Genomic DNA, 12,491 nt, shown 5'->3' with positions numbered 1-12,491 from the left:
GAGTATCTCCAAGAGGTATAATGAGGTCTTAAAAATAATTCTGACTCAAGCACTGTCTGAATTGAAGAGATTTTTCTTTTTTTTTTTTTTTTTTTTCCCAGTAACCTTCAGTACCATTGGGTTAAATACACTCAGAAATTTAACTTAAAAGTTAAAGGATTTTCGTTCCTGTCAGTATTGCGAATTCAACCTGATGTCTGGCTAACCAGCAATTGAAACTAAGACAATTTAAATCTCGGTAGTACTTGAAGATTTCATTATTGTCCTAGTGTATCTCCAGAGGCACTTGTATAATCCCATTGTTTTACTGGCATGATAAACCCACGTTTACATCCCACAGAAGTCAAAGGAATTTTATCAGATGGCCCCAGTAGACGATTGTTGGATCCTTCCTTTGCACCCCATTATGGTGCAATACATGAGCCTTACAGTCCTAAAGTGCTTGCACAGTAAAAACATGAAACCAGGCAGTGGAAATTTGGCCTATCATGGCTTGATGAACCATTTTCTAGAGCTGCTGATAACCTAATGGTCTTTTGTTTTGCATCTCTTTATGCAGGTTGTTTACGTCCAACACTTTTGATGTTATTAGCGATGATGCTTTCATGGGCCTTCCTCATCTAGAATATTTGTGAGTGGAAAAAAAGTATATTTCCTGGCATTATTGAAGAGAGTGGGTGGGCTTCCAAGTTCCAGGCATTGCTTTGACCAGAATCACTTTACGACCCATTACAGGTTCATAGAGAACAACAACATTAAGTCAATTTCAAGAAATACTTTCAGAGGACTGAAATCTTTAATTCACCTGTAAGTAAAGTGATTGAATATATTAGTTGGTATATTTAATTTAGTAACCGAACCACTGTGTTGTTTAATTTCTCATTTTCATATATAATTGTTCCTAGTAATCTAAGTGTTATTAATTGTAATTTATTTAGAATGTTAATCTTTGTGTTTCCACCAAAGACTTCCGAACTGTGGTATGTGTAGAAGGCAAAGACACAAACAGCTTCCAAGCAGTACATGACTGGCAGTGGTTCCCTGACTTTCTCTGCTTGGAGCACAGACGATTTCCAGCTGAGCATGTAGGAGCAGGGAGGAGTATGAATTGGGAATCTTGGCATTGATGAAATGAGTCCCAGTTTGGGACTTAGAATGGAGGGAGGGAGGTGGGAGCTGTGTCAGGAATGTGAGAGGCTGAGGGATGAACCCACACCTCTTCCCAGGTACCCCAGTCTGATGGGATGGATCCAGGAGAATATTACAGCCATTCTTGGGACAGGCTATCACTGTCTGTGCCCATGTCCACTTAAGACAATAATAGTATACAGAAGAATTTTACTAAGTCAAACTTGAAATTTCCACACAGAGCAATTTAAAATAGAAGACTTGCAACAAGATGTATTTGTTATGGCTTACTGATCTACTTCTTCCATTCTGCACCTACCCTACTCTGCACCCTGTCCTCTCCTGCATGTGAGCAGGAGCTTCCCACAGTCAGGATCTGCCACACATTGACACTGGGATCTGCTTACCATTCCTTGTGTGCTGCTCAGCCCTTTGGCTATCTTGGAAATACAGCCAGCTGTTGCCCTCTGACCTGCTGCAGCCCCTTGCATTAGCTAGGAGGGGAAATTAGTCCAAGGCACTCTGGATGCCAATATGCTGTAGGAGCAACGCTCCCCATGCCCTCACCAGTAGGAGCATTTCTCACACTGTGCTCAGCAGGTGAGACACACATTGGCAACAAATAGCTGCAACATTTCACTGCAAACATGAGTAGCTTCCTTTTCTCTGAGCTAGGGAGACATTTTTATACAGGCTTTTGTCTCTTATCTTACAACAAGTTTATCTTTTTAAAGATAGCAATAATTTAATTTAATGAGGAATAAAATTTTTAAAAGCAAAACACACACTATAAGAAAACAGAAAAAAATTAAAAAAGGAGAAAAATTAAAAAATGAGGCTAAAACATCTGTAGTCTTCCTGACATGGGTTTATACCCAGTTCTGAGCATCTGCATTCTGAAGCATGTCATGTATATCATAGACAAGGGAGTAGATTTTGACCTTTTGGCCTTAACATGATAACCTCCAAGAAGGTTTTGAAACAGGGTCGTTTAACTTTTTCTTTCATGTATTTTGACAGAGCAGAGAAAGCGAAGTTCCATTTTAAGCAGTTAATGCATAAATATAATAGTAGAATTGCAATTCACCACATCTTCACCACCTAGTAAATGTACCGTAAAACATTTTATGCTTTCCCTTTTGGTCAGGGCAAGATTTACAGCTGGATGAAAGCAAGCCTACTGTGACTACTTGTGTAGATAAAGTTAAATATGGAATAGCTCTAGGTCTGAGGAAGAGGAAAGAGAGAGGAGAGGGAAAGAGGTACATAAAAAGGCTGTGCGCATCCCATAGCAATCCATATTAGAGGTACAGGCAGAATTATACTGTTGTTAGAAAAATGATAACTGGATAAGGCTGGTAACTGGGACCCTATCTTCAAAATATTTACGCACATGAATAGCTTTATATTCACAAATGGGCCCAGTACATTATTTATCGTATTCATTTACTTATTTAGTAGCTACTGCTGCCAGTGAACAAATTGCTTTTCTAAAACAGAGGAAGGCACAGTTTCTTCGCCACAGAGCATATAGTCCAAGGCTAACATCTTTCTTGTCTGTTACATTGATTTCTGGGTATGCTCCAGGACTTTCACAAGAGAAAACACATGCAAAAGACAGAACTACATTTGAGGAGAAACTTCCATCTGCATGCACATTTTTGGGACATAGATTTGTGCATCATGCTGCTATTGTCCATGGAGTACTATTCACAAAGACAATGAGAAATTTGTGGAAAATCACAAATGTGATTTTCTGTAGTGGTACAGAGGCACCACTAGTTTAATCTGCTTGAAGAACCACTCCTCATCTTTTGGGGAAAATTGCACATACACTTTAAGAATGATCATTTGGTGGCCTGAGGCACTTTTCATTTAAGAAACAAGACAGTACTTGTGTACATAAAATATATTAAAAAGAATCATAGTATATGAGCATGCAAATAAGTCCTATGAGGTTAGAGAAGATGAACTTTGTTCTATTTATTCTATTTACTTCCTTTTTCCAACATAAATTTTGGAATGCAACAAGCTAACATTTTTACTTTTATAATGCAATTAACTTCAATAATTACAGTTTGTTCTTATTTAAAAGAGAGCCATCTAGAATTTATTATTGTGCAACAGGATTTATTTTCTAGTCAGAGTACATTTAAGAACAGAAACATTTTAAAAATATTGCCTTTTGTTACTAATTTACTAATTTAATGTCAAAATCTTACAGTTAGCATTGGACAGTAATTTCTATGCACAATATTTTTAATTTTGATTGCATATCTCTCAGAACTGTCACCATTGCATGTTTGAGTCAACATTTACTCTCATCTTATAGTCCAAATACCACATACAGCACGATCTAAACAAGACAGTGTTTTCTCATTTGTATGCTTTTTAACAGTGGACTATAAAATCCATAATTTTCATTCAAAAATTGGCAAATGCATAAACCTTGCTTAAATTTTTCTGTCAGTCATGTACCCATGGCAGCAGTGAACCACTCCTACTTCCAAGTACACTCTCCCTTTTAGTTTGCTATATGATAACATATAAAAGCAAAATAGGGCATTAAAATTGTCTCAGCTTGCAAGTCCACACAGCTTTCTCCATGTGAGTTACCTGACTTTTAAAGAATTGCTCTGGAGCATAAAATTGCACATAGGTGAAGCACATGATACATTCACATATAGTGTTACAATCAGATGTACCTTGAAAGTAGTGTGGTCAGAATGGACTAATGGAAGCATCCCGTATTTACTATTACTGATCAGACACTTATTTTTAAATGAGGCAGCAGACCTAGGACATCTGGGCTTGTTCTTGTAGTTAAGTGTGTGCCTAAATGTCTTTGCTTGGCTAGAGAAGTCATGGTTAATAAATAACATTTATGTTTACGAGTTACAACAGAAGAGGTTCTAAGTCTTACTAGCTACAGATTCTAACTGGGATCTTAATCTAAAATTATTTCTCTCCATTTTTTGTTTCTTCTCATAAGTAATAAATAATTCTGTTAATTGGAAGAGGCATAGACTATACATTATTCTTTTTCTGTCATGCCCTCCGTGACATCTGAGGTCTTTGGCAGACTCACAGAGACAGTCTGACTGAAATGTAATATACTGTTTTTTCAACGCCTGCTCACATTTCCTTGTCACTTTTACTAGCTGGAATACTCACTGAATTTAAACAAGTTTTCCCAACATTGAAAACTGGGAATTAATAACATTTTTTTAGTGGTCTAATACACTCACACACACATGCACAGGCCAGGAAAGCAATTCACACCGATCAACAATTTGTTGCCTATTACTGCATGTTTTCAGAAACTAAACTATGAGCTAAACCTAAGTCCATCAGCCCATATTAGTAAGATTTTCCTTCCAGAAGAGGTACAAGAAAGTGGGGAAATTGCAGTGATGTGAGCACCATATATTGGGATCTCATAGGGAAAACATCAGTAGATCCAATCATGACTAATTGTTTTCAAATGTTAAATGGTATTGGCAAAACACCAAAGGTGATAGCACTTTTTACTCTGCTAAGTGAAGTATTGTAAATGCTACTGGGCTGCTGAAGAGGGAGAAAGCAGGAGGCATGGCATTTTAGTGGAAGGAAAAGTCACAAAGTAAATAAGCTATTCTTAATAGCAATCTTTTAGAGTAAGTACTGGAGAATACCAGTGTTGTTTTCTGTAAGTAAAAATCCCCACACAGTATATCACAACTTGCAAAAATGTGTAGTTTCATGAACAACTAGCACTAATACTGAAGTGTTTTCTTTTACAGGAGTCTCGCAAATAATAATCTCCAGTCACTTCCAAAAGACATATTTAAAGGCTTGGATTCTTTAACAAATGTGTAAGAAAGCAATTAATTAATATTTTAATTATACCACAAGTATAAAGAGATTACTTTAGAGGACATTCTGAGTAACCATTCAAACTAGTAGCCAGTTATGGATCTTATTACTGGGTAGAGACTACACAGTATGGGTAGGCTTGGTTTTTTTTGTCTGTTGTTGTTGAGAATTTGTGATATTTTTGAATATTCCACCAGTTATGAAGATAAGTAATATTGTTAGTAGTTATGTAATAAAGCTGCATGTTAATATTTCGTGAATAAGAAGGGAGGATGCTTAGGGATGCATGAGAGAGCAAGGCATGCAGGGAAGGTGGAAGATATTTAATGAAGTAACATTTTAATGTGCAAGCAAATCCTGGGAAAGCTATCTTTTATCAATAGAGCATGTGTATAAGTAAGTATCCCATACTAAATCTAATTGTAACCAGATCAAAACATCAGCTTGTTTAAATAGATGTCTGTGTATACATATATATATATATATGTGTGTGTATATATAAAATACCAGTAAAAATACAAAATATAGATAAACAGATAAATCTTAAAATTTTTTTAGAGAAATAGATCCTGTTTACAATATACCAAATCCTGTTCCATCTGATCTGGGATAATAAGCTCAGAAAATCCTTTGCCTGCTCCCAGTATGAACAAGGTAGGCTGAATCCCTTGAGCAGAGCTGCAGCAGTGAGATGTGGCCATGGCCAGTGTATCTGGAGCATTACTTGGCACGACTGATCGTGGCCAGGTGGTTACACAGCCTGGTCCTGGCGCTTGCCTGTTCCTGTACATACCATCGGAAATCTGACTGAAGACAGCTGTAAAAGTCTTGAACAAAACTCCTTTGCTTGTGTCTCCTGAAGCCCTAAGTGAGTGTATCTAAAGGAAATAGTGAATACTGACTGGCTGACCATCAGGTTACATTAATTCTTATTTTGTTATCTAGAATGCTCTTACTGAGAAAGGGTAATCCAAAGGAAACAGGGGTCATTAGTTTGGGAGGCTTTTGCATACCTGTAAAAATTTATTTTCCCTTATGGGGAAATCAATGAAAATTTCTGACTATTCACCAAGTTAAGGTCTCCTTGATTACCTTAATATAATTAAATCTGTGTGGGTTCTGGTATGCAGATTTAACTATGGGTCAGGACTAATAATCCAGGAAGGCCTCAACTGAGAATAAGCAAGAGGGTACATATTTAACAAAAGCCTGGTTTGTTGTTCTCAAGGAGAAATAAATTTAACTGACTACTTATTTTCAATGCATGATTTATTTGTTGTAGAGATCTTAGAGGCAATGCATTTAACTGTGACTGCAAACTGAAGTGGTTAGTGGAGTGGCTGGGCAGCACCAATGCAACCGTTGAAGATATTTACTGTGAAAGCCCACCAGAATATAAGAAGCGCAAAATCAATAGCCTCTCTCCAAAAGAGTTTGATTGCATTATTACAGGTAATGTGCCCCAAATTATTTAATCTTTTTAAAGTCAAAGCTATAGTTTTTCATTCTAGAGCCCATTTTTGCATGAATGCTACATTCTGGATGGAAATTCTACTAAAATCAGTATGAACTCCACTGGTTTAAGTCTGACATGGGATTCTTTTGGGAGCAGGGTCCTATATTTCAGTATCTACTCAAACTTTAATATGTTACATAATGATTTGGAAAACTGGGACATATAACAGTACCTCTTTTTATTGAGAAAGATTGCAAAACAAATTGCAGTGCTCCTTTATCAACAGAAAAATTGAACTAGTGATGAAATCACTAGTAATTTGTAATAAATTGGTATCTGATAATCATACGTTTTTTTCAGTACATGATGGAAAGTATCTCTGTGATTATCATCTGTTGTGTGCACTTTTGCAGAATTTGAAGTTTATCAGTCCCTGCCATACCAGTCTCTGTCAGTAGATACTTTCTCATACATGAATGATGAACACGTGGTTATTGCTCAGCCTTTTACTGGAAAATGCATCTTTCTTGAATGGGACCATGTGGAAGTGATGTTCAGGAATTACGACAACATTACAGGTATGAATGCTGCTTGACAAATATCATTACAACAAATTATCCAAAAAGTGGTACTAACCCTGTCTTTTACTTTTCTTTTTATAGGTACTTCAACTGTTGTGTGTAAACCTATAGTTATTGAAAGTCAGCTGTATGTCATTGTCGCACAGCTGTTTGGAGGCTCCCACATATATAAAAGAGATATTTTTGCTAATAAGTTTATAAAAATTCAAGATATTGAAATCCTTAAAATCCGAAAACCCAATGACATTGAAACTTTCAGGATTGCTGAAGACTGGTATTTTGTTGTTGCAGACAGTTCAAAGGCCGGTTTCACCACGGTTTACAAGTGGAATGGGAATGGATTTTATTCCCATCAGTCTCTGCACGCCTGGTACAGAGATACTGATGTGGAGTATCTTGAAATATCTGGCAAACCACATTTAATTTTGTCAAGTAGTTCGCAAAGACCTGTAATATATCAATGGAACAAAGGAACGAATGAATTTGTTAAGCGGTTTGATATTCAAGATATGGAAGATGCATATGCAGTGAAGCATTTCAAAGTGAAAGAGGATGTATACATTTGCTTAACAAGATTTATTGGGGACTCTAAAGTAATGAAATGGGGTGGTTCAGCATTTCTGGATTTACAAAGGATGCCATCCCGAGGGTCAATGGTATTCCAACCACTTCAGATAAATAATTATCAATATGCCATTCTTGGAAGTGATTATTCTTTCACTCAAGTCTATTATTGGGATGCGGAAAAGGCAAAATTTGTGAAGTTTCAAGAATTAAACGTACAGGCACCAAGATCTTTCATACATGTCTCCATCGATAAACGAGATTTTCTCTTTGCTTCAAGTTTTAAGGGAACTACATTGATTTATAAACATGTCATAGTTGACTTAAGCGCATGACACTCATAATTCTGAGATTACATCAGACTTTCTACCGTAAGTGGACAAAATGAACTAAATGCATGATGACTCTCTTATCTTACTTCCAAATGAATGCCTTTAAAAGTTGAGATTGCTAGAACAAAGTATTACTAGTATCTTCATCTTTAATTGTCAAGTCTAGTGGTGTTGGAAGTTGCATTTTTTAACAAAAAGAAATTAAATTAACTGTTCTTTGCATCCACAATATGTAAATACATGTGCAACTGCATCTGTTGCTATAAAGAATATTAAGATGTACTTTTCCATTTATTTATTCACCTGTTTGAAACAACTGCCAAATAAAATGTTTACATTTTGTGTCTTTCACATTCCAAATATTATTTGCAGGTGATACTTTTCATTTGTGTATATATTATACACATATAAAATAAAGCCAAGAAGGCATATTGCCCACTGCAGTGTTGTACTGCATAGAAGATGCACAATGTTGAAGATCAGGTGGATTTTACTAATAACAAGGAGTTCTTGATAACAATACTGCATTAAAACACAAGCCTATAAGTTATCACCTGGACAATCCTTGCACTTATGTAAAGCTTCACTGACTTAAGCAGAACTCTAACCAGAAAAAAGAATTTAGTTATCTAGATGTGCTTGTAGGATGAAGGGTTCAGTTTTACACATCTAATTGTGGGATAGGCCTTTGTACTGTGTATAGCTGGATGTGATTTTCTAAAAATTCACAAAGAACTTGGCAGAATGAAAGACAAGGTAAAGGTCTGTGTTTCTTCACCTGATGCTGAAAGAGCATAAAACAAATCTCTTGTACAGCACTGGGGCTGTTACTGTGCTAAAAGCTAGAAGCAAAGCTTATTTTTCAGCTAGTGTTATTTCTATAGCTGAACTGTCACACATCACTTGCATGAATTGTGTCCTTGTCAAGTCTTTCCCCTATAATTGCAATTATTTAGTCTTCAATGAATTTATTCCTTATTCTGAATGAAGCTAGCGCATGGGAAGTAACTTTTTTCCGCTACCCTGCAATGAATCTACCAGGTACTTCTGAAATTCAGGGAACTTTGAATGTGGCAGGATAAAGTCAGTTTGTGTAGTGTATGCAACTCCAGGGAAGCTAACTATATCTGTGCCAAATCTGAATGTGGCATAAAAATCTATTACAAGCTCAAAGTTAAAATAGTCTTTTGTTTACATACATCTAGTGCACCGTGTGAGAGAAACCTACACTGATGCTGAAGATGATTTGGTGCAGCTCAGGAAAAAAGCTCAAGTTTATTTTAGGCACCTTTATATTCACTTTAAGTCATCAAGCATTATGCTTCACTGCCATCTTTAAAATATAGACATGAATACTGTGTTCATTTCTAGACATTTCTACCTTTCACAGATGTTGATGAGTGAATAAAACTAATCATACAGTGCATGTCAGCTAATCACATGAACTGATTAATGTATATTATGGAAGCCAGCCCTAAACAATATGCTTCTGTAATAAATAATGGAGATTTTTTTTTTAATATTTAATGTTTTTTGAAAAGAAAAATATCTCACCTGAACAATACTACTCTAATAAGTTAATCTTTCTGATGCCTTTTTATCCATAGCTGCATATGCTCTGCTAAGCATTTGGCTTAATAACTACCTACTCCATAAGTATTTACAATGTGAGTAGAAAGATTTTAAACTATGTCTCACAGCTGAAACATCCCAATTTTTTTCTTAATAAATACATTTCCAAAAATCATCTTAATAAATAATCTCATTTGGCAGTTTCCTTTTTATGTCAAACCATATTTCTTTTATATAGTTTTAGATGCTAAATGAGCATGATTTTAAACCCCAGATGAATCCAAATAGTATTTTTTATTATTTCTCAATGTTGGCTGCATATCTGTGATTGCCATCTCAGTTTGTCCATTTCTTCTTCAGTGCCCTTTGCATGACAAAGTCATGAACCCATCTCCAATCTACCAGCAAACCATTAAGTGTTTTCTATTTCTTCTTGTCTTCTGTTGTAGTCTTTTACTTAAGGTCCTATTGAATTATGTCCACTGGTTTTGATCTGTTTTTCCCATTATACTTGCCTACATGCACTCTCTATCAAATTATAAAGATAATGGCTGTGCATCCTTCTTGTTATAAGCATATTATAAACATGTGGCCAAATTTAAGTGGAGTTGGAGAAACTTGCTAATCTGCTACCAACATTTATTTACAAGCATATTGTCTCACAGTGTACCTTGAAAAAGTTACATTTCATGGAAATGTATTTCAGAGCCAGCCAGCTATGCTGGGTAAGGCATATGCTATCGTAGTGCTATGATTGTTCTCCTGAGTTACCTAATTCTGAAATAATGTGACAGACTTATGGGAATTCACTGTTACTCCTGGGTTTAAAGGAGGAATTTAAATGCCTGCAAGGGTGTGAGTCACTAGAATTTTACGTTCACCAGACATATAAAACTAGCCATGGTACAGTGGAGGGTAGCAAGGGATCAATGTGCTGGAGAATGCAACTGCAGTATCAGTTTGGTTGTTCCTTCAGAAAATTTTTTCCTGTGTCAAGTGATTAGGGAAGTTCTTAATGCCCATGTCATTCAACTAATTACTACAAAATGCTGAATCAAAACCTGCTCTCTTTTGAAAATCCCTTTTTCTGGTCTGTTTATGTCAGGTGGAGACTCACAGGGACAACAGCCAGTTCCTTATTGTGGGAGTATAGAATTTCTTTGTACCACATAAGGAACTGGGGTATTTTTAGAACAGAACTCATAATCCTGAACATAGAAGAGTGTAAAGGCTCATTAGATGGCTCCCTGTGCTGTTTCTTCCTGATTTCAGACTGGGCATTTTAACAGCTCATCTGAGCATAAAGCTAAGGCCATATTCCATCCTGGGTCTCTGCTCAGTACTCTTGATATCAGTGGAAGAATCAGAAAAAAACTAGAATAGAACCTTTTGTCATATATACATTGATACTTTTTTAAAATTATGTTTTAAAAAACCTATTCCTTTCAACAAAGTCTATGTTACTTGTGGCTGACTGGTTGTCTTCTGTAGTTATAATGGATTTTCTGAACTCCCTAATTGTTTTGTTTATGACTGACAGAATATGTAAGGTATTAAATGTATTATAAAAGACAGTATTGAAGGTTTTTAATGGGTACTGCTGATCCTTGATGCTGCTTAGTCATGTTAATGTCTAAGATAAAAAGAGCACTAATGGAATAGTATTGTATTCCTACAACTACTTGATTATATTTTTAATAGAGCACAAATATAAAAGCATATGCACCTCTCTACTTGGGAAGAGATATATAAAACACATTCAGAATACCTGATACTATACCATGTGTTACTTTTTTTATTTTGTCTATTGCAATGCCCAGAACTTGCAGGTGTTTTGTTTCTACTTATTTTCCATTGAAAAAATATTCCAAAAAGCACTCTTCCTAGGAAGAAAGAAATTCAGTAAGGAAATATTTTGTTGTGTAAGGTAACAAAACAAACAGAAATGTATTATTGGTTTGAATTTCATTTTAATTATAACTTCTCCTAATGATTTTAATTTTTTTAACTTTATTTGAATGGGTTGTAACAGCCACTCAAAGTACACTTGAGGATGGGAAACAATTATTAGCATAGTTAATAACGTGTGATATGCTTTGATATGTTCTAGTGAGAAGCTCACTAACAGCTGTATTTATGTATATAAGCACTAAAATATATTGTGTTAGCATTCAATGGATAATAAAGAATATTTAAACTATAGAAGTAACAAAAAGTCCTCAGACTGACAGTAGCACCAAGAGAAAACAGAGAAGTCAGCATAACCAAAATGTTACAACTAGGAACAGAATACAAGCCCACAGCAAGTTTCAAGGGAGTGGAAGTTTTCTCTTTCAAGGAAGTATTTTCCTTTCCGTGAAACACATAATGTGTTTCTCCTCAGTGGGGACCCCTGAAAATCCAGACAATCACCTAGTTCTTGCAAAATGCAGTAAAAGGCTTACAAACTTAACGCACTATATTCATGATCCTAATATGTGGATTTTTTTCCTTTTGACACCTCTCTGCTACATGAGTCTCAGCTGTGGTGGCAAAAAAGGGAGTGGTGAGCATGCTGCTGCCCACCAAAAGGGCCAGGGCCCTGCCAAGGCCAGACAGGAGTTAAGCCAGGTTCAGCAGATGGAAAATGCAAACCCAAGCACTCAATTCACTCAGCTGTTAATGCCTCCCCCACTGCCTAGCAGGTTTGCTCTCTGATTTGTTATACATATTGCCAACGGTTCCCACCACCTTTCATACGCCTGCAAGCCTCTCATTCTTGCTGATCTGAGACCTAAGCGTTGTATTAAAGCTGTGATTTAGACTCCTATTGATTAGAAGGCTGAATGTGTTTTTGTGGCTGGGAACTCACCGATAAATGTCGAGGTCTTGGGGAGTTCAATTCCTCCAGACCGATCTGCGGTACACTGCCTGACTTACTGCTAATGGCAACTTTTCTTCCTTACTGATGACTCTGAATTCTAATGGCTGGTGTTACAGGCATGTCTCTGTTTATAGTTCACT

General features: G+C 36.2%; 1 protein-coding gene across 2 annotated transcripts in view; it reads left to right on the top strand.

Annotated features, from left to right (window-relative positions):
* LGI1 (leucine rich glioma inactivated 1) overlaps nucleotides 1–11,265 on the top strand; it is a 32,241-nt gene extending 20,976 nt beyond the window's left edge. For both annotated transcript variants that reach the window (XM_015633235.3, XM_015633236.2), the window contains 6 exons: nucleotides 560–631; nucleotides 736–807; nucleotides 4,911–4,982; nucleotides 6,266–6,435; nucleotides 6,853–7,017; nucleotides 7,102–11,265. In XM_015633235.3, the coding sequence (XP_015488721.1) occupies nucleotides 560–631; nucleotides 736–807; nucleotides 4,911–4,982; nucleotides 6,266–6,435; nucleotides 6,853–7,017; nucleotides 7,102–7,919 (1,369 nt within the window). In that variant the 3' untranslated portion in view covers nucleotides 7,920–11,265. The remainder of the gene's footprint in view (nucleotides 1–559; nucleotides 632–735; nucleotides 808–4,910; nucleotides 4,983–6,265; nucleotides 6,436–6,852; nucleotides 7,018–7,101) is intronic.
* Nucleotides 11,266–12,491: the final 1,226 nt, after the last annotated feature.

This window comes from Parus major, chromosome 6 (assembly GCF_001522545.3).
Source record: "Parus major isolate Abel chromosome 6, Parus_major1.1, whole genome shotgun sequence".
In the NCBI taxonomy this organism is placed as follows: domain Eukaryota; kingdom Metazoa; phylum Chordata; class Aves; order Passeriformes; family Paridae; genus Parus; species Parus major.
Note: the sequence above shows the minus strand (reverse complement) of the source record. Positions and strands in the feature narration are given on the sequence as shown.